Below are 21,766 nucleotides of genomic sequence, written 5' to 3' on the forward strand. Positions count from 1 at the left end.
GCTTGGAGTACTGTTGTTGTGTGTGTATGTTTGTGTATTTTTTACCTTTATTTAACTAGGCAAGTCAGTTAAGAACAAATTCTTATTTACAACGGCGGCCTACCGGGGAACAGTGGGTTAACTGCCTTGCTCAAGGGCAGAATGACACATTTTTACCTTGTCATTTCGGTGATTCGATCCAGCAACCTTTCGGTTACTAGCCCAACGCTCTAACCACTAGGCTACCTGTGTATGTCTGTGTCTGTGTGTGTGCTTGTGTGTCAGTGATTGCGTTCGTGCATGTGTTTCACGTGTGTGTGTCAGATTGTCAGGAAAACTCACAGGCAGTGGACAACGGTGCGGCCATCTCCACACTCCCTCTGCCACTTGTGCACATGAGCCAGCAGGCTGAGGAAGGCCTTCTTGGAGTCGGGCACGTCGCGGTAGGCTGACCAGCGCAGGAACTGGAACTGACACACCACCAGCTGGCCCTCCTGGAGCTAGGGACAGAAAGAAAACATGAAGCTCATGAGACCTGAATGTGTGTGTATGTGCATGAGCTCCTGCCTGCGTGTTGCTAGTTCATGTGTGTCAATAAGTGTGTGTGAGATTTATAGTCTGCTGGTGAGACTGAGACCTGGGATGGGAAAGGGAGATGTCCCTGTGTGCTCAGAGCTATAGCCCATACTAGCACCTGCATTAATATCACTGCTGCTGCAGGGGCACACGTGACAGATATAACAGCCCCCAGCCCTACACATAAGGAGCTAGGGATGCACTGTAAGTCATGCAGATTGGACTAACGCAAACAAATAGGATGCAAGGAGAAGTTACAATCATGGAAGTGGGATTTTCAGATTCTCTATGGACCTATTTCTCTCTCACACACAAACACATGCACACACCCTCGTTTCACACAAACACATAATTTCCCCACACTATGATATCTGTGGGTTGCATTGTTCCGGGTTGTGTGAGGTGCTGTTTGACAGTGCAGTGTGGAGGAGAGAGGTAGTGTAGGTGAGGAGGGATGACAGAGGGGTAGATTGGGGAAAGGAGGATGCCACTCTGAGGGTGGTTATGGGCACCTCCTGTCACACAGCCTACCAGCAGGGACAGGCCTCGCATGGAAGTGCCAATCTGGTTGACAGTGATGCAACACACCTACTCATTTGCACACCCACACACAGTATTGTACACACACTTTGTTCTTTCTACCGTTCTGACAGACAGACAGAGATAATTAAGACACACATGAAGGCAAGTACGCATACACACAAGCAAGCACATGCATGCACATGCACACGCACACCAAACAAAGTCTCTATTATTCTTCACAGAGGTAGGGAGGGAACATTGCTGGGCATCTTCCTTTTCTTCCTGCCGGCATACTAAGGGGAACTTTGACAACATCAGTACTCCCTGTACTTTGACAACAGAGTTGTAATATTCTTCAGTTGGGATTGACATGTAGCCTATTTCATGAGTTCTGCCTGATTCTCTACGTCAGGTATTTGATTTAAATGTGTGACATGCTTTATGAACAAATAAAAAGGGGGAGAGAATATACATTAGAGCCATTTAGAATATCACACATTGTGGATTGCATTACGCTCAAAGTCCCCCTTAGTAACCCGGCAGGAAGAAAAGGAAGATGCCCATCAATGTAATGACAAGCAGGAAATTGAAAAAGGGAGACGGTTGTTTAATAATGTTGAAAGCATCTCCTCTGTGTGTGTGCGTGTGTGTTCATGCAGGTGTGTATAAATGCTCTTAGTGACTGACTCTTGTCACGTTTTTGACACGGAACAGACGAGTGATGACGTCGTCGTCAGCTGACGTGGACAGGAATTCAACCTCCATTGGCCCATACTGCTGTAGACCAGGCTCTGGCCAGTACTGGACACAGGGCTAGAGAGAGAGAGAGGGGAAAGAGAGAGACAGAGAGGGAGGATAGAGTGAAAAAAGGAGGAGAAAATAGTTCATTTGGCATCTTTGAGACCTATAGATCACTGTCAAGATTCCAAAAAGGGAAATATCAGTCCAATAAATTCACCCCCAAAACCACTCTGTTACGACTCTAAAAGTGTTCCAACAGTATGTGTTGGAACTGGTAACAAAAGCAGACCTTTCTGAGAGGAAGGGCTCTCATATATACATACATATACAGTGCCTTGCGAAAGTATTCGGCCCCCTTGAACTTTGCAACCTTTTGCCACATTTCAGGCTTCAAACATAAAGATATAAAACTGTATTTTTTTGTGAAGAATCAACAACAAGTGGGACACAATCATGAAGTGGAAGGACATTTATTGGATATTTCAAACTTTTTTAACAAATCAAAAACGGAAAAATTGGGCGTGTAAAATTATTCAGCCCCCTTAAGTTAATACTTTGTAGCGCCACCTTTTGCTGCGATTACAGCTGTAAGTCGCTTGGGGTATGTCAGTTTTGCACATCGAGAGACTGACATTTTTTCCCCATTCCTCCTTGCAAAACAGCTCGAGCTCAGTGAGGTTGGATGGAGAGCATTTGTGAACAGCAGTTTTCAGTTCTTTCCACAGATTCTCGATTGGATTCAGGTCTGGACTTTGACTTGGCCATTCTAACACCTGGATATGTTTATTTTTGAACCATTCCATTGTAGATTTTGCTTTATGTTTTGGATCATTGTCTTGTTGGAAGACAAATCTCCATCCCAGTCTCAGGTCTTTTGCAGACTCCATCAGGTTTTCTTCCAGAATGGTCCTGTATTTGGCTCCATCCATCTTCCCATCAATTTTAACCATCTTCCCTGTCCCTGCTGAAGAAAAGCAGGCCCAAACCATGATGCTGCCACCACCATGTTTGACAGTGGGGATGGTGTGTTCAGGGTGATGAGCTGTGTTGCTTTTACGCCAAACATAACGTTTTGCAGTGTTGCCAAAGAGTTCAATTTTGGTTTCATCTGACCAGAGCACCTTCTTCCACATGTTTGGTGTGTCTCCCAGGTGGCTCGTGGAAAACTTTAAACAACACTTTTTATGGGTATCTTTAAGAAATGGCTTTCTTCTTGCCACTCTTCCATAAAGGCCAGATTTGTGCAATATACGACTGATTGTTGTCCTATGGACAGAGTCTCCCACCTCAGCTGTAGATCTCTGCAGTTCATCCAGAGTGATCATGGGCCTCTTGGCTCCATCTCTGATCAGTCTTCTCCTTGTATGAGCTGAAAGTTTAGAGGGACGGCCAGGTCTTGGTAGATTTGCAGTGGTCTGATACTCCTTCCATTTCAATATTATCGCTTGCACAGTGCTCCTTGGGATGTTTAAAGCTTGGGAAATCTTTTTGTATCCAAATCCGGCTTTAAACTTCTTCACAACAGTATCTCGGACCTGCCTGGTGTGTTCCTTGTTCTTCATGATGCTCTCTGCGCTTTTAACGGACCTCTGAGACTATCACAGTGCAGGTGCATTTATACAGAGACTTGATTACACACAGGTGGATTGTATTTATCATCATTAGTCATTTAGGTCAACATTGGATCATTCAGAGATCCTCACTGAACTTCTGGAGAGAGTTTGCTGCACTGAAAGTAAAGGGGTCTGAATAATTTTGCACGCCCAATTTTTCAGTTTTTGATTTGTTAAAAAAGTTTGAAATATCCAATAAATGTCATTCCACTTCATGATTGTGTCCCACTTGTTGTTGATTCTTCACAAAAACATACAGTTTTATATCTTTATGTTTGAAGCCTGAAATGTGGCAAAAGGTCGCAAAGTTCAAGGGGGGCGAATACTTTCGCAAGGCACTGTATATATAATGGCAGATATACACACATATATACATATATATATATATATATATATATATACATATATATATATACATACATATATATATATACATATATATATATATATATATACATATATATATATATATATATATATATATATATATATATATATATATATATATATATATATATATATATATATATATATATAGAGAGAGAGAGAGAGAGAGAGAGAGAGAGAGAGAGAGAGAGAGAGAGAGAGAGAGAGAGAGAGAGAGAGAGAGAGAGAGATGTGTGAGAGTGAGACAGAGGTGGGCCGGTAATTAAGGAGATGAGACAGGAGCAGAGGGGGATGGGGTAATGCCCTGTGACGAGTGTCTTGTAAATTCATTACGAGACAGTCAGGCAGACACTGAGATACCTACAAATAGAAACCTTGAGTTATAGCTTAGGGGTAGAACTAAAAGTGATATAGCTGATTCTCTAGAGATCGAAATGAAGCGAGGAGTGTTACTGAATCCACAATATCAAAGTGGTCAGACATCATTGAGGCACAATGTGGTGTGAAAAAACAAATCCAAAAGCACACACACTCATACAACTACATGATGGCAGCGCAGCATGACTCTGACTGGCTAAGTCTTCTGCTATCAGAACTATGGACAAAGGAGAAAGAGTTGAGCTAAGATACAGCATCCCAGACACTGCCAGTAGAATCAAATCAAATCAAATTGTATTTGTCACATACACATGGTTAGCAGATGTTAATGCGAGTGTAGCGAAATGCTTGTGCTTCTAGTTCCGACAATGCAGTGATAACCAACAAGTAATCTAACTAACAATTCCAAAACTACTGTCTTATACACAGTGTAAGGGGATAAAGAATATGTACATAAGGATATATGAATGAGTGATGGTACAGAGCAGCATACAGTAGATGGTATCGAGTACAGTATATACATATGAGATGAGTATGTAGACAAAGTAAACAAAGTGGCATAGTTAAAGTGGCTAGTGATACATGTATTACATAAGGATGCAGTCGATGATGTAGAGTACAGTATATACGTATGCATATGAGATGAATAATGTAGGGTAAGTAACATTATATAAGGTAGCATTGTTTAAAGTGGCTAGTGATATATTTACATAATTTCCCATCAATTCCCATTATTAAAGTGGCTGGAGTTAGGTCAGTGTCAATGACAGTGTGTTGGCAGCAGCCACTCAATGTTAGTGGTGGCTGTTTAACAGTCTGATGGCCTTGAGATAGAAGCTGTTTTTCAGTCTCTCGGTCCCAGCTTTGATGCACCTGTACTGACCTCGCCTTCTGGATGATAGCGGGGTGAACAGGCAGTGGTTCGGGTGGTTGATGTCCTTGATGATCTTTATGGCCTTCCTGTAACATCGGGTGGTGTAGGTGTCCTGGAGGGCAGGTAGTTTGCCCCCGGTGATGCGTTGTGCAGACCTCACTACCCTCTGGAGAGCCTTACGGTTGAGGGCGGAGCAGTTGCCGTACCAGGCGGTGATACAGCCCGCCAGGATGCTCTCGATTGTGCATCTGTAGAAGTTTGTGAGTGCTTTTGGTGACAAGCCGAATTTCTTCAGCCTCCTGAGGTTGAAGAGGCACTGCTGCGCCTTCTTCACGACGCTATCAGTGTGAGTGGACCAATTCAGTTTGTCTGTGATGTGTATGCCGAGGAACTTAAAACTTGCTACCCTCTCCACTACTGTTCCATCGATGTGGATAGGGGGGTGTTCCCTCTGCTGTTTCCTGAAGTCCACAATCATCTCCTTAGTTTTGTTGACGTTGAGTGTGAGGTTATTTTCCTGACACCACACTCCGAGGGCCATCACCTCCTCCCTGTAGGCCGTCTCGTCGTTGTTGGTAATCAAGCCTACCACTGTTGTGTCGTCCGCAAACTTGATGATTGAGTTGGAGGCGTGCGTGGCCACGCAGTCGTGGGTGCACAGGGATTACAGGAGAGGGCTCAGAACGCACCCTTGTGGGGCCCCCGTGTTGAGGATCAGCAGGGAGGAGATGTTGTTGCCTACCCTCACCACCTTGGGGCGGCCCGTCAGGAAGTCCAGTACCCAGTTGCACAGGGCGGGGTCGAGACCCAGGGTCTCGAGCTTGATGACGAGCTTGGAGGGTACTATGGTGTTGAATGCCAAGCTGTAGTCGATGAACAGCATTCTCACATAGGTATTCCTCTTGTCCAGGTGGGTTAGGGCAGTGTGCAGTGTGGTTGAGATTGCATCGTCTGTGGACCTATTTGGGCGGTAAGCAAATTGGAGTGGGTCTAGGGTGTCAGGTAGGGTGGAGGTGATATGGTCCTTGACTAGTCTCTCAAAGCACTTCATGATGACGGAAGTGAGTGCTACGGGCGGTAGTCGTTTAGCTCAGTTACCTTAGCTTTCTTGGGAACAGGAACAATGGTGGCCCTCTTGAAGCATGTGGGAACAGCAGACTGGTATAGGGATTGATTGAATATGTCCGTAAACACACCGGCCAGCTGGTCTGCGCATGCTCTGAGGGCGCGGCTGGGGATGCCGTCTGGGCCTGCAGCCTTGCGAGGGTTAACACGTTTAAATGTCTTACTCACCTCGGCTGCAGTGAAGGAGAGACCGCATGTTTTCGTTGCAGGCCGTGTCAGTGGCACTGTATTGTCCTCAAAGCGGGCAAAAAGTTATTTAGTCTGCCTGGGAGCAAGACATCCTGGTCCGTGACTGGGCTGGGTTTCTTCTTGTAGTCCGTGATTGACTGTAGACCCTGCCACATGCCTCTTGTGTCTGAGCCATTGAATTGAGATTCCACTTTGTCTCTGTACTGACGCTTAGCTTGTTTAATAGCCTTGCGGAGGGAATAGCTGCACTGTTTGTATTCGGTCATGTTGCCAGACACCTTGCCCTGATTAAAAGCAGTGGTTCGCGCTTTCAGTTTCACGCGAATGCTGCCATCAATCCACGGTTTCTGGTTAGAGAATGTTTTTATCGTTGCTATGGGAACGACATCTTCGACGCACTTTCTAATGAACTCGCACACCGAATCAGCGTATTCGTCAATATTTTTATCTGACGCAATACGAAACATGTCCCAGTCCACGTGATGGAAGCAGTCTTGGAGTGTGGAGTCAGCTTGGTCTGACCAGCGTTGGACAGACCTCAGCGTGGGAGCCACTTGTTTTAGTTTCTGCCTGTAGGCAGGGATCAGCAAAATGGAGTCGTGGTCAGCTTTTCCGAAAGGGGGGCGGGGCAGGGCCTTATATGCGTCGCGGAAGTTAGAGTAACAATGATCCAAGGTTTTACCACCCCTGGTTGCGCAATCGATATGCTGATAAAAATTTAGGGAGTCTTGTTTTCAGATTAGCTTTGTTAAAATCCCCAGCTACAATGAATGCAGCCTCCGGATAAATGGTTTCCAGTTTGCAAAGAGTTAAATAAAGTTCGTCCAGAGTCTGCTTGGGGGGGATATATACGGCTGTGATTATAATCAAAGCGAATTCTCTTGGAAGATAATGCGGTCTACATTTGATTGTGAGGAATTCTAAATAAGGTGAACAGAAGGATTTGAGTTCCTGTATGTTTCCTTCATCACACCATGTCTCGTTAGTCATGAGGCATACGCCCCCGCCACTCTTCTTACCAGAAAGATGTTTGTTTCTGTCTGCGCGATGCGTGGAGAAACCCGTTGGCTGCACCGCATCGGATAGCGTCTTCCCAGTGAGCCATGTTTCCGTGAAGCAGAGAACGTTGCAGTCTCTGATGTCCCTCTGGAATGCCACCCTTGCTCGGATTTCGTCAACCTTGTTGTCAAGAGACTGGACATTGGCAAGAATAATGCTGGGGAGTGGTGCGCGATGTGCCCTTGTTCGGAGTCTGACCAGAAGACCCCCTCATTTCCCTCTTTTTCGGAGTCGTTTCCTTGGGTCGCTGCATGCGATCCATTCCGTTGTCCTGTTTGTAAGGCAGAACACAGGATCCGCGTCGCGGAAAACATATTCTTGGTCGTACTGATGGTGAGTTGACGCTGATCTTATATTCAGTAGTTCTTCTCGACTGTATGTAATGAAACCTAAGATGACCTGGGGTACTAATGTAAGAAATAACACGTAAAAAAACAAAAAACTGCATAGTTTCCTAGGAACGCGAAGCGAGGCGGCCATCTCTGTCATCGCCGGAAGTAGACAGAACTGGATTCAGACTCAGATCTGCAGCACTTCTCACTGTGAAAAGCGAAATACGGATTCACATATAGAACACTGTCCCTTCCTAATAAACAGCATTCATTAACCTATATATTACATGCAAACAGTATACCTTAATATACATAAATACAAAAAAATATAGCTCACCCAGGCAGAGTTGGACTGGTTGAGCTGGTTGAGCATGACCACCGAGGTGCAGCCGTAGTCGAACACCAACCTCCAGAAGTCGGCGGTGGTGCCGGGGAGCGGGTGAGGGGTGACGATGAAGGCGGCGGGCTGGTGGAAGCTGTCAGTGAGTGCCGCGTTGATGTAGTTGTTGCTCTCGCCCTCAGTGGTGACCAGGAATGCCAGGGCACGGTCGGGCGGCAGCACGTCCATGCTGCGGTTCTTCTCCCGGTTCCTGGGGAGCAGGGCGATGCTGCACTCCTCCACGTCCAGGTGAGGGGTGACCGAGTTCAACGTCTGCAGGAGGAAGGGGAGGTGGAAAGGGAGGGAAGATGGAGGGGAGGAAGAAAAGAGGGGTGGGAGGGATGGATATAAAGATTTAATGGAGGGAGAATTTATGAGATTGGTGAGGAGAGGTGGGATGAGATGAATTACCAGAAATAAAAATAGGTGATGAAGAAAAAGAGGGAAAGGAGGGAATTGATGGAGGTGGACAGAGAGAAGGGGTGGAAGTGGGGGTGGAGAAACAGCGCGCTAATGGCAGATTGGCCACTCATTATTCTCTGTCAATACCAGTTAGAAGCATCTTTAAATAGCTTAACATCACTCTGAAATAGTCATAGAGTTCAAAAACAAATTGGAAAAATTAGGCCAGCCTCATGCATAATGAACACAAATGTTATGAACTTTTGGGAAAACAAACGTAAAACTGAATATTTTGCACCTATTCCCTTTGAGGAACATTAACAAGCATTCCACCCTAATGACATAAAACAATATGAACATAATAGTTGGATCATTAATGCACTACATCAAATCAATCAAATCAAATCAAATCAAATTGTATTTGTCACATACACATGGTTAGCAGATGTTAATGCGAGTGTAGCGAAATCCTTGTGCTTCTAGTTCCGACAATGCAGTGATAACCAACAAGTAATCTAACTAACAATTCCAAAACTACTGTCTTATACACAGTGTAAGGGGATAAGGAATATGTACATAAGGATATATGAATGAGTGATGGTACAGAGCAGCATACAGTAGATGGTATCGAGTACAGTATATACATATGAGATGAGTGTGTAGACAAAGTAAACAAAGTGACATAGTTAAAGTGGCTAGTGATACATGTATTACATAAGGATGCAGTCGATGATGTAGAGTACAGTATATACGTATGCATATGAGATGAATAATGTAGGGTAAGTAACATTATATAACTTTATTGTTTAAAGTGGCTAGTGATATATTTACATCATTTCCCATCAATTCCCATTATTAAAGTGGCTAGAGTTGGGTCAGTGTCAATGACAGTGTGTTGGCAGCAGCCACTCAATGTTAGTGGTGGCTGTTTAACAGTCTGATGGCCTTGAGATAGAAGCTGTTTTTCAGTCTCTCGGTCCCAGCTTTGATGCACCTGTACTGACCTCGCCTTCTGGATGATAGCGGAGTGAACAGGCAGTGGTTCGGGTGGTTGATGTCCTTGATGATCTTTATGGCCTTCCTGTAACATCGGGTGGTGTAGGTGTCCTGGAGGGCAGGTAGTTTGCCCCCGGTGATGCGTTGTGCAGTCCTCACTACCCTCTGGAGAGCCTTACGGTTGAGGGCGGAGCAGTTGCCGTACCAGGCGGTGATACAGCCCGCCAGGATGCTCTCGATTGTGCATCTGTAAAAGTTTGTGAGTGCTTTTGGTGACAAGCCGAATTTCTTCAGCCTCCTGAGGTTGAAGAGGCGCTGCTGCGCCTTCTTTACGACGCTGTCAGTGTGAGTGGACCAATTCAGTTTGTCTGTGATGTGTATGCCGAGGAACTTAAAACTTGCTACCCTCTCCACTACTGTTCCATCGATGTGGATAGGGAATCGATGTGGATAGGGAATGTTTTTATCGTTGCTATGGGAACGACATCTTCGACGCACGTTCTAATGAACTCGCACACCGAATCAGCGTATTCGTCAATATTTTTATCTGACGCAATACGAAACATGTCCCAGTCCACGTGATGGAAGCAGTCTTGGAGTGTGGAGTCAGCTTGGTCTGACCAGCGTTGGACAGACCTCAGCGTGGGAGCCACTTGTTTTAGTTTCTGCCTGTAGGCAGGGATCAGCAAAATGGAGTCGTGGTCAGCTTTTCCGAAAGGGGGGCGGGGCAGGGCCTTATATGCGTCGCGGAAGTTAGAGTAACAATGATCCAAGGTTTTACCACCCCTGGTTGCGCAATCGATATGCTGATAAAAATTTAGGGAGTCTTGTTTTCAGATTAGCTTTGTTAAAATCCCCAGCTACAATGAATGCAGCCTCCGGATAAATGGTTTCCAGTTTGCAAAGAGTTAAATAAAGTTCGTCCAGAGTCTGCTTGGGGGGGATATATACGGCTGTGATTATAATCAAAGCGAATTCTCTTGGAAGATAATGCGGTCTACATTTGATTGTGAGGAATTCTAAATCAGGTGAACAGAAGGATTTGAGTTCCTGTATGTTTCCTTCATCACACCATGTCTTGTTAGTCATGGGTGAGGGTGTTCCCTCTGCTGTTTCCTGAAGTCCACAATCATCTCCTTAGTTTTGTTGACGTTGAGTGTGAGGTTATTTTCCTGAATCCCACACTCCGAGGGCCCTCACCTCCTCCATGTAGGCCGTCTCGTCGTTGTTGGTAATCAAGCCTACCACTGTTGTGTCGTCCGCAAACTTGATGATTGAGTTGGAGGCGTGCGTGGCCACGCAGTCGTGGGTGAACAGGGAGTACAGGAGAGGGCTCAGAACGCACCCTTGTGGGGCCCCCGTGTTGAGGATCAGCGGGGAGGAGATGTTGTTGCCTACCCTCACCACCTGGGGGCGGCCCGTCAGGAAGTTCAGTACCCAGTTGCACAGGGCGGGGTCGAGACCCAGGGTCTCGAGCTTGATGATGAGCTTAGAGGGTACTATGGTGTTGAATGCCGAGCTGTAGTCGATGAACAGCATTCTCACATAGGTATTCCTCTTGTCCAGGTGGGTTAGGGCAGTGTGCAGTGTGGTTGAGATTGCATCGTCTGTGGACCTATTTGGGCGGTAAGCAAATTGGAGTGGGTCTAGGGTGTCAGGTAGGGTGGAGGTGATATGGTCCTTGACTAGTCTCTTAAAGCACTTCATGATGACGGAAGTGAGTGCTACGGGGCGGTAGTCGTTTAGCTCAGTTACCTTAGCTTTCTTGGGAACAGGAACAATGGTGGCCCTCTTGAAGCATGTGGGAACGGCAGACTGGTATAGGGATTGATTGAATATGTCCGTAAACACACCGGCCAGCTGGTCTGCGCATGCTCTGAGGGCGCGGCTGGGGATGCCGTCTGGGCCTGCAGCCTTGCGAGGGTTAACACGTTTATATGTCTTACTCACCTCGGCTGCAGTGAAGGAGAGACCGCATGTTTTCGTTGCAGGCCGTGTCAGTGGCACTGTATTGTCCTCAAAGCGGGCAAAAGTTATTTAGTCTGCCTGGGAGCAAGACATCCTGGTCCGTGACTGGGCTGGGTTTCTTCTTGTAGTCCGTGATTGACTGTAGACCCTGCCACATGCCTCTTGTGTCTGAGCCATTGAATTGAGATTCCACTTTGTCTCTGTACTGACGCTTAGCTTGTTTAATAGCCTTGTGGAGGGAATAGCTGCATTGTTTATATTCGGACATGTTACCAGACACCTTGCCCTGATTAAAAGCAGTGGTTCGCGCTTTCAGTTTCACGCGAATGCTGCCATCAATCCACGGTTTCTGGTTAGGGAATGTTTTTATCGTTGCTATGGGAACGACATCTTCGACGCACGTTCTAATGAACTCGCACACCGAATCAGCGTATTCGTCAATATTTTCATCTGACGCAATACGAAACATGTCCCAGTCCACGTGATGGAAGCAGTCTTGGAGTGTAGAGTCAGCTTGGTCTGACCAGCGTTGGACAGACCTCAGCGTGGGAGCCTCTTGTTTTAGCTTCTGCCTGTAGGCAGGGATCAACAAAATGGAGTCGTGGTCAGCTTTCCCGAAAGGGGGGCGGGGCAGGGCCTTATATGCGTCACGGAAGTTAGAGTAACAATGATCCAAGGTTTTACCACCCCTGGTTGCGCAATCGATATGCTGATAAAATTTAGGGAGTCTTGTTTTCAGATTAGCTTTGTTAAAATCCTCAGCTACAATGAATGCAGCCTCCGGATAAATGGTTTCCAGTTTGCAAAGAGTTAAATAAAGTTTGTTCAGAGCCATCGATGTGTCTGCTTGGGGGGGATATATACGGCTGTGATTATAATCGAAGATAATTCTCTTGGAAGATAATGCAGTCTACATTTGATTGTGAGGAATTCTAAATCAGGTGAACAGAAGGATTTGAGTTCCTGTATGTTTCCTTCATCACACCATGTCCCGTTAGTCATGAGGCATACGCCCCCGCCACTCTTCTTACCAGAGAGATGTTTGTTTCTGTCGGCGCGATGCGTGGAGAAACCTGTTGGCTGCACCGCATCGGATAGCGTCTTCCCAGTAAGCCATGTTTCCGTGAAGCAGAGAACGTTGCAGTCTCTGATGTCCCTCTGGAATGCCACCCTTGCTCGGATTTCGTCAACCTTGTTGTCAAGAGACTGGACATTGGCAAGAAGAATGCTGGGAAGTGGTGCGCGATGTGCCCTTTTTCGGAGTCTGACCAGAACACCGCCTCGTTTCCCTCTTTTTCGGAGTCGTTTCCTTGGGTCGCTGCATGCGATCCATTCCGTTGTCCTGTTTGTAAGGCAGAACACAGGATCCGCGTTGCGGAAAACATATTCTTGTTCGTACTGATGGTGAGTTGACGCTGATCTTATATTCAGTAGTTCTTCTCGACTGTATGTAATGAAACCTAAGATGACCTGGGGTACTAATGTAAGAAATAACAAAAAACTGCATAGTTTCCTAGGAACGCGAAGCGAGGCGGCCATCTCAGTCGGCGCCGGAAGTTCAAATAATATCAATAATAGATCTGGGAAATGCTGATCTTAGTGATACTGGCTGGTATTGGCTCTATCTGGGCTTTGTGATAGATACGGCATGAGCAAAATATAGGTAGAGGTTTTATTGAGGTTGCACTTGGCATACATTGCATGGATCCTTTCAGAAGGAATGTCAGTTGGGTGAATTTCAGGATCAAAAGGGATTCACATGACCAACTAACCTTGGAAAGAACTAACAACCTGTAATCAAAGACCACATTTCCCCCCCAGCCTAAGTAATAAATCGTAAAGTAATGAAAGTGGCATAATTGATTTGGATTGTATCAGGAAAAACACAGTAAACAGTTAAAGTGTGCCAGGTGTGAGGGCCATCACCGACGCAGAGGTGATCTCGCATTCCCGAGGCCGACGTGAGTAAGGTATTTAATCATGTAAACCCCCGCAAGGCCGCGGGGTCCGATGGTATTCCAGGACGCGTACTCAGAGCTGGCAGGCATATTCACGGTAATTTTCAACTTCTCCTTGTTCTAGTCTGTAATCCACACGTTTTAATGACCATCGTCATTCCTGTTCCCAAGAACTCTATGGCTTCATGCAACAATGACTACTGCCCTGTGTCATGTAAAAATTTCTCCCAGCGTGAAAATGTTCCCAGCTCAATTATTGCACGTGCATCTCTAGGTGGATGGCTGAGCTCCTGCGGATGTTTCTCTCACACCCTCCCTTGAAAAGATGTTCTGTGGGAACACGCATTTGCTTTGCACATTTGCCAATCAATGGTGGCCAGGAGTATTGACTCTCACCAATCAGAAGCTTGTTGAGGCATGAGGTCAGCATATAAATACCCGGACTTGTGCGTTGAAGTGCTGAGGGTTAATGTGAGGAGAGATTTTTTTGCGAATGCAATGACTTGGGCGCTACGTTTTCGATTGACAGTGCATATATTTGTTAGTTAGCTAGTTATACAAACAGTTAAAACTGCACACCTCTGAGAACAAGCCATCTCGACCAGTTTACAGCTAATTAAACCATTAAACCCCTACAACTCATCCAGAACGCCGCAGCCCGTCTGGTGTTCAACCTCCCCAAGTTCTCTCACGTCACCCCGCTCCTCCGCTCTCTCCACTGGCTTCCAGTTGAAGCTCGCATCCGCTACAAGACCATGGTGCTTGCCTACGGAGCTGTGAGGGGAACGGCACCTCAGTACCTCCAGGCTCTGATCAGGCCCTACACCCAAACAAGGGCACTGCGTTCATCCACCTCTGGCCTGCTCGCCTCCCTACCACTGAGGAAGTACAGTTCCTGCTCAGCCCAGTCAAAACTGTTCGCTGCTCTGGCTCCCCAATGGTGGAACACACTCCCTCACGACGCCAGGACAGCGGAGTCAATCACCACCTTCCGGAGACACCTGAAACCCCACCTCTTTAAGGAATACCTAGGATAGGATAAAGTAATCCTTCTCACCCCCCTTAAAAGATTTAGATGCACTATTGTAAAGTGGCTGTTCCACTGGATGTCATAAGGTGAATGCACCAATTTGTAAGTCGCTCTGGATAAGAGCGTCTGCTAAATGACTTAAATGTAAATGTAATTATGCTAGTTAGCTAGATAAATCCAGGGCAAAGGGATGTGAGAGAAACGAGCTCAGCCATCTACACAGACACTCATGCAATTATTGACTGGGAACATGTTGTGAAAATGTTTACAACATGACATCACAATCAGAACGATTTGGAACTATTTCAAGCTGGGAAGATATTTACATGACACCCTGTAGCACTCATCTGTACAGATGTCATCTGATTACAGATGCCGTTCTGATTGTGATGTCATGTGTGTATATATATATATATATATATATATATATATATATTTGTAATAATGACAATTACAACAATACTGAATAAACAATGAACACTTTGATTTTAACTTAATATAATACATCAAAATCAATTTAGTCTCCAATAAATAATGAAACATGTTCAATTTGGTTTAAATAATGCCAAAACAAAGTGTTGGAGAAGAAAGTAAAAGTACCATGTAAAACAGATAACGTTTAAGTTCCTTGCTCAGAACATGAGAACATATGAAAGCTGGTGGTTCCTTTTAACATGAGTCTTCAATATTCCCAGGTAAGAAGTTTTAGGTTGTAGTTATTTATGATAGGACTATTTCTCTCTATACCATTTGTATTTCATATACCTTTGACTATGGGATGTTCTAATAGGTACTTTAGTATTGACAGCCTAATCTCGGGAGTTGATAGGCTTGAAGTCATAAACAGCAATGCTTGAAGCATTGCGAAGAGCTGCTGGGAAATGCAGTAAAGTGCTGTTTGAATGAATGCTTACGAGCCTGCTGCTGCCTACCACCGCTCAGTCAGACTGCTCTATCAAATCATAGACTTAATTGTAATATAATAACACACAGAAATACAAGCCTTAGGTCATTAATATGGTCAAATCCGGAAACTATCATTTCGAAAACAAAACGTTTATTCTTTCAGTGAAATATGGAACCGTTACGTATTTTATTTAACGGGTGGCATCAATAAGTCTAAATATTGCTGTTACATTGCACAATGTTATGTCATAATTACGTAAAATTCTGGCAAATTAGTTCGCAACGAGCCAGGCGGCCAAAACTGTTGCATATACCCTGACTCTGCGTGCAATGAATGCGAGAGAAGTAACAATTTCCCTAGTTTAATATAGCCTGCTAACATGAAATTCTTTTAACTAACTATGCAGGTTAAAAAATATATACTTCTGTGTATTGATTTTAAGAAAGGCATTGATGTTTGTGGTTAGGTACATTTATGCAACGATTGTGCTTTTTTCCCGCAAATGCGCTTTTGTGAAATCATCCCCCGTTTGTCGAAGTTGGCTGACTTTGTTAGGAAGAAAGTCTTCACACAGTTCGCAATGAGCCAGGCAGCCCAAACTGCTGCATATACCCTGACTCTGTTCCACAGAACTCAAGAGAAGTGACACAATTTCCCTCGTTAAAATAAATTAATGTTAGCAGGCAATATTAACTAAATATGCAGGTTTAAAAGTATATACTTGTGTATTGATTTTAAGAATGGCATTGATGTTTATGGTTAGGTACACATTGGTGCAACGACAGTGCTTTTTTCGCCAATGAGCTTGTTAAATCACCCGTTTGGCGAAGTGGACTGTGATTCAATGATAAATGAACAGGCACCGCATCGATTATATGCAACGCAGGACAAGCTAGATAAACTAGTAATATCATCAACCATGTGTAGTTAACCAGTGATTATGTTAAGATTGATTGTTTTTAATAAGATACATTTAATGCTAGCTAGCACCTTACCTTGGCTCCTTGCTGCACTCGCATAACAGGTAGTCAGCCTGCCCGCAGTCTCCTCATGGAGTGCAATGTAATCGGACATGATCAGTGTCCAAAAATGCCAATTACCGATTGTTATGAACTTCAAAATCGACCCTAATTAATCGGCCATTCCGATTATTCGGTCGACCTCAATTTGAGAGGCTAGTTGTGGGCACACATCAACTCCATCATCGCAGACACCCTAAACCAACTCCAATTTGGATATCATCCCAACAGCTCTATAGACGACGCAATCTCAATTGCACTCCACACGGCCATCACCAACCCTAGATAAGAGGCACAGTATGTGAGTATGCTGTTCATTGACTACAGCTTAGTGTTAAACATCATTGATCCCTGAAGCTCGTCCCCTGGGACTGAACACCCCTGTCTGCAACTACATCCTTAATTTCCTAACGGGCTGACCGGAGGTGATGAGGGTAGGCAACATCACCTCCGCCCCACTGACCCACAGGGGTGTGTGCTTAGTCTCCTCCTGTACTCCCTGTTCACCGACGACTCAAACACCATCATCAAGTTGCTGATGACATGACGATGGTAGGCCTGATCACCGGCGACGATGAGAGAGCCTACAAGGAGGAGGACTGTGACCTGGCAGTGTGGTGCCTGAACAACAACCTCCCTCATCAGTAAGACCCTTGACTATGGGGGGGGGGGAGCTGCAGTGGAGCGGGTCGAGAGGTTCAAGTTCCTCGGTGTGACATAAAATGGTCCACACACACTCTCACAGTCACCTCAGGAGGTTGAAAATGTTTAACATGGGTTGTCAAATCCTCAAAAAGTTTTACAGCTGCACCATTGAGAGCATCTTGACTGGCTGATTACTGCTTGGTATGGCAATAGCACCACCCTAAATCGCATGGCGCTACAGAGGGTGGTGTGGACAGCCCAGTACATGACGGGGACAGAGCTCCCTGCCATCCAGGACCTCTATATCATGCAGCGTGAAAGGAAGGCCCAGCGAATCGTTAAAGACTCCAGCTACCCAAGCCATAGAGACTGTTCTCTCTGCTTCTGTATGTGGTACCGGTGCATCAAGTCTGATACCAACAGACTCCTGAACAGCTTCTATCCCCAAGCCATTAGACTGCTAAATAGGTAACTATAAAGAGCTAACAACATGGCTACATGGATTATCTGAATTTACCCTTTTATTTTATATTTGCACTGCACACTCACAGGGCGTTACACACTCATGCACACCGACACTTCAAAACACGTACAAACACTCACTTCATCATTTGCTCACACACACATAATATGCACATGCAACTCTGTTTATCATATATCCTGATGCCTAGTCATCTTACCACTAAAGTGACATTATTTACCACTCCAGTATTCCTGCACATTGTTAATATGGTACTGGAACTGACTGACCCTGTAGATAGTATGCTTACTTTCTCGTGTTCTTCTTATTTCTTATTTTCCATGTGATTTTGTTCTACCTTATATTATTTTTAGGATTACATTGTTGTTGATGACTGTATTGTTGGGTTTAGCGCTTGCAAGAAAATATTTCACTGTACTTGTGCACGTAAAATTAAAACTTAAATGGGGGGGATGCGTGTGGGCCTATTCCAGTATGAAATGCAGTACTTTGAAATGTGAAACCTTGAATCTATGCTGCTACTCTTATAGTAGAGTCAGTAGACAGTACCGTTTGGAGGGCTAAGAGAGGAAATTAAGGCATGTGGGAACACACCTGGTGCTCCTCTGTCCTAATCAGAATCAAATAAAGTGCTCTGAGACCATCACATTCCCAGCTTCCCACAAATTATGGGAGATTTGAATGACAATCATACACTTATAAAAGTGAGAGGAAACTGGAATCCATGTTTTGCCATTCGCAAACACATATGCATATGCACACACATGCAAGAAGACAGGCAGGCACGCATACATACGCTCACATTCATGCACTGATGCATATACACCTGCACCAGACCTTTAAAAAAATATTAATTTTCTGAGATCTTTATTCAAACATTTTTTTAAAGTAGTAGAGTAACTATTTGTTCCCCCAGAACAATTTTGTTGTGGGAACGAACAGTTAATTTGGAGGTGACTACAAACCATTTGTGCCTGGGTAATAAACTGTAATTACTTTCGGAGCAGCAAAATATTTGTATTTGTTATGGATCCCCATTACTCAACCATGCACATTAGAAGCTGCTGCCCCATGCACATAGACATGGAATCACTGGTCACTTTAATAATGCTTACATACTGTTTTATTAATTTCATATGTATATACTGTATTCTACTGTATTTTATTCAATGCCACTCCGACATTGCTGGTCCTAATATTTATACATTTCTTAATTCCATTCTTTTACTTTTAGATTTCTATGTATTGTTGTGAATTGTTAGATACTATTTCCCTGTTGGAGCTAGGAACAGGAGCATTTCGCTACACCCGCAATAACATCTGTTAAATATTCTATATTTCATGAGGTCCATCAAAATTAAGGAAGTTTATACAATTTTAAAAACATTACAACACAATCACAACAGATTTCACAAGACATTAAGTGTGTGCCTTCAGGTCACTACTCTACTACCACATATCTACAACACAAAATCCATATGTACGTGTGTGTATAGTGTGTATGTTATCATGTGTGTTTATGCATGTCTGTGCCTGTGTCTCGTCACAGTTCCCACTGTTCCATAAGGTGTATTTGTATCCGTTTTTTAAAATCTGATTCTACTGCTTGCATCAGTTACTTGATGTGGAATAGAGTTCCATGTAGTCATGGCTCTATGTAGTATTGTGCTTCTCCTATGGTCTGTTTTGGACATGGGGGCCGTGAGGAGACCTCTGGTGACATCCCTTGTGGGGTATGCATGTGTGTCCGAACTGTGCGCCAGTTGGTCAAACAGACAGCTCAGTGCATTCACCATGTCAATACCTCTCACAAATATAATTAGTGATGAAGTAAATCTCGCCTCCAGTTTGAGCCAGGAGAGATTGACATGCATATTATAAAGCTAGCTCTTGGTGTACATTTAAGGGCGAGCCGTGCTGCCCTGTTCTGAGCCAATTGCAATTTTCCTAAGTCCTCCTTTGTGGCACGTGACCACACGACTGAACAGTAGTCCAGGTGCGACAAAACTAGGGCCTGTAGGACCTGCCTTGTTGATAGTGTTGTTAAGGCAGCAGATCAAAGCTTTATTATGGACAAACTTCTCCCCATCTTAGCTACTGTTGTATCAGTATGTCTTGACCATGACAGTGATCCAAGGTTACTCCAAGCAGTTTAGTCACCCCAAATTCCAGCAAATATTCTTTACATCATAAACATAAGAATCCCTACAAAACATCTTGCATGACATATAATAGACTATATTAGGCCCAGACTTTAGAACTTTGGGTGTCCTAGATATTAGCATGTTGTTACATAATACTTTGGTAATAGTTTTTTAATTGCAGAGCAATTAGCTGAGAGTTTGTCACTACTGTACACAAGAGAAATAGTGACTGTTCCTTATTCCACTGTAACAATTCCATTATTAAGCAATTTCCAAAGTCCTATGTAACAACAATGTTGCTATTGTAATAATCAAAGTTACTATATTACTTTATGTCTCACTCATTATGAAAATATGTCTTGTTCATTTTGAAGCAGCAAAAGTGTTCTACTCGTGCATTTTATTCTAGCTGTAGGCTAAGACCTATCCAAACCATGCACTTATGATCATATATTTATTCTAATTCAACTACCGTAAAACTTCAATCAATATCCCAGGTGTTTATTTGATGAAATCACTGAACACAAAAATTTGCTTATCAGAGGAAGGCTTCTATGTCACGCCTTGGTCTTAGTGTTTTGTGTTTTCGTTGATTGTTTGGTCAGGCCAGGGTGTGACATGGGGTTGTATTTGGTATTGGGGTTTTGTGGTTATTGTGATTGCGGCTGAGTAGGGGTGTTGTATGGGCTTGGCTGCCTGAGGCGGTTCTCAATCAGAGTCAGGTGATTCTCGTTGTCTCTGATTGGGAACCGTATTTAGGTAGCCTGGGTATCGCTTTGTATTTCGTGGGTGATTGTTCCTGTCTCTGTGTAGTGTTCACCAGATAGGCTATATTAGGTTTCACGATCCGTTTGTTGCTTTTGTATCTTTCAGTTATTTTTATGTATCGCTATTCTTTCATTAAAGACATGAGTAACCACCACGCTGCATTTCGGTCCGACTCTCTTTCAACAAACGAAGAACGCCGTTACAGAATCACCCACCACACACGGACCGAGCAGCGTGGTAACAGGCAGCAGCGAAGGGAGGAAGTTATGGACAGCAGAAGCTTGGAGTATACGACGTGGGAAGAAATAGACAGGTGGGCGGTCGACCCAGAGAGAGTGCCGGAGCCCGCCTGGGATTCGCTGGAGCAGTGCGAAGAGGGCTATAGGAGAATGGAGTCGAAGAGAAGTACACGGCGGCGCAGAAAGAAACCCGAAAGTCAACCCCCAACTTATATTGGGGGAGGGCTCAGGGAGAGAGTAGCAGAGTCAGGAGTCAGACCTGAGCCTACTCTCCCTGTTAATTGTGAGGAGCAGCGATCAAAGGACTTCTGGACTTGGGAGGAGATATTAGACGGAAAAGGACCCTGGGCTCAGCCTGGAGAATATCGCCGTCCCAAGGAAGAACTAGAGGCGGCTAAAGCGGAGTGGCGCTGGTATGAGGAGGCAGCACGGCGACGCGGATGGAAGCCCGAAAAGCAGCCCCAAAAAAATTATTGGGGGGGGGGGCTTACAGGGAGTATGGCTATGCCAGGTAGGAGACCTGCGCAAACTCCCTGTGCTTACCGGGGGCTAGAGAGACCGGGCAGACACCGTGTTATGCTATGGAGCGCACGGTGTTTCCAGTGCGGGTGCATATCCCGGTGCGGTTCATACCAGCCCTTCGTATTGGCCGGGCTAGAGTGGGCATCGAGCCAGGTAAAGTTGGGCAGGCTCGGTGCTCAAGAGCTCCAGTGCGCCTGCACGGTCCGGTCTATCCAGAGCCACCTCCACACACCAGTCCTCCGGTAGCAGCTCCCCGCACCAGGCTTCCTGTGCGTGTCCTCGCTCCAGTATCACCAGTGCCAGCACCACGCAATCAGGCCTACAGTGCGCCTCGCCTCTCCTGTGCTGCCGGAGTCTCCTGTCTGTTCAGCGCTATCAGAGCCTTCCTTCCCTCCTGCGGTGTCGGAGTCTCGCGCCTGTTCAGCGCTATCAGAGCCTTCCTCCTCTACAGCGCTGCCAGAGCCTCATGCCTGTTCGGAGCAGCCTGAGCTGTCAGTCTGCATGAAGCAGCCAGAGCTGTCAGTCTGTATGAA

The 21,766-nt window shown here is 45.1% G+C and overlaps 1 protein-coding gene across 9 annotated transcripts in view; it reads right to left on the bottom strand.

Annotated features, from left to right (window-relative positions):
- ptprub (protein tyrosine phosphatase receptor type Ub) overlaps nt 1-21,766 on the bottom strand; it is a 342,049-nt gene that overhangs the window by 10,961 nt on the left and 309,322 nt on the right. For all 9 annotated transcript variants that reach the window (XM_052494008.1, XM_052494003.1, XM_052494010.1 and 6 more), the window contains 3 exons: nt 8,113-8,427; nt 1,765-1,890; nt 322-479 (listed from right to left, as the gene is read on the bottom strand). In XM_052494008.1, coding sequence (XP_052349968.1) covers nt 322-479; nt 1,765-1,890; nt 8,113-8,427 — 599 coding nt within the window. The remainder of the gene's footprint in view (nt 1-321; nt 480-1,764; nt 1,891-8,112; nt 8,428-21,766) is intronic.

This window comes from Oncorhynchus keta, chromosome 34 (genome assembly GCF_023373465.1).
Source record: "Oncorhynchus keta strain PuntledgeMale-10-30-2019 chromosome 34, Oket_V2, whole genome shotgun sequence".
NCBI classification, from domain to species: Eukaryota; Metazoa; Chordata; class Actinopteri; order Salmoniformes; family Salmonidae; genus Oncorhynchus; species Oncorhynchus keta.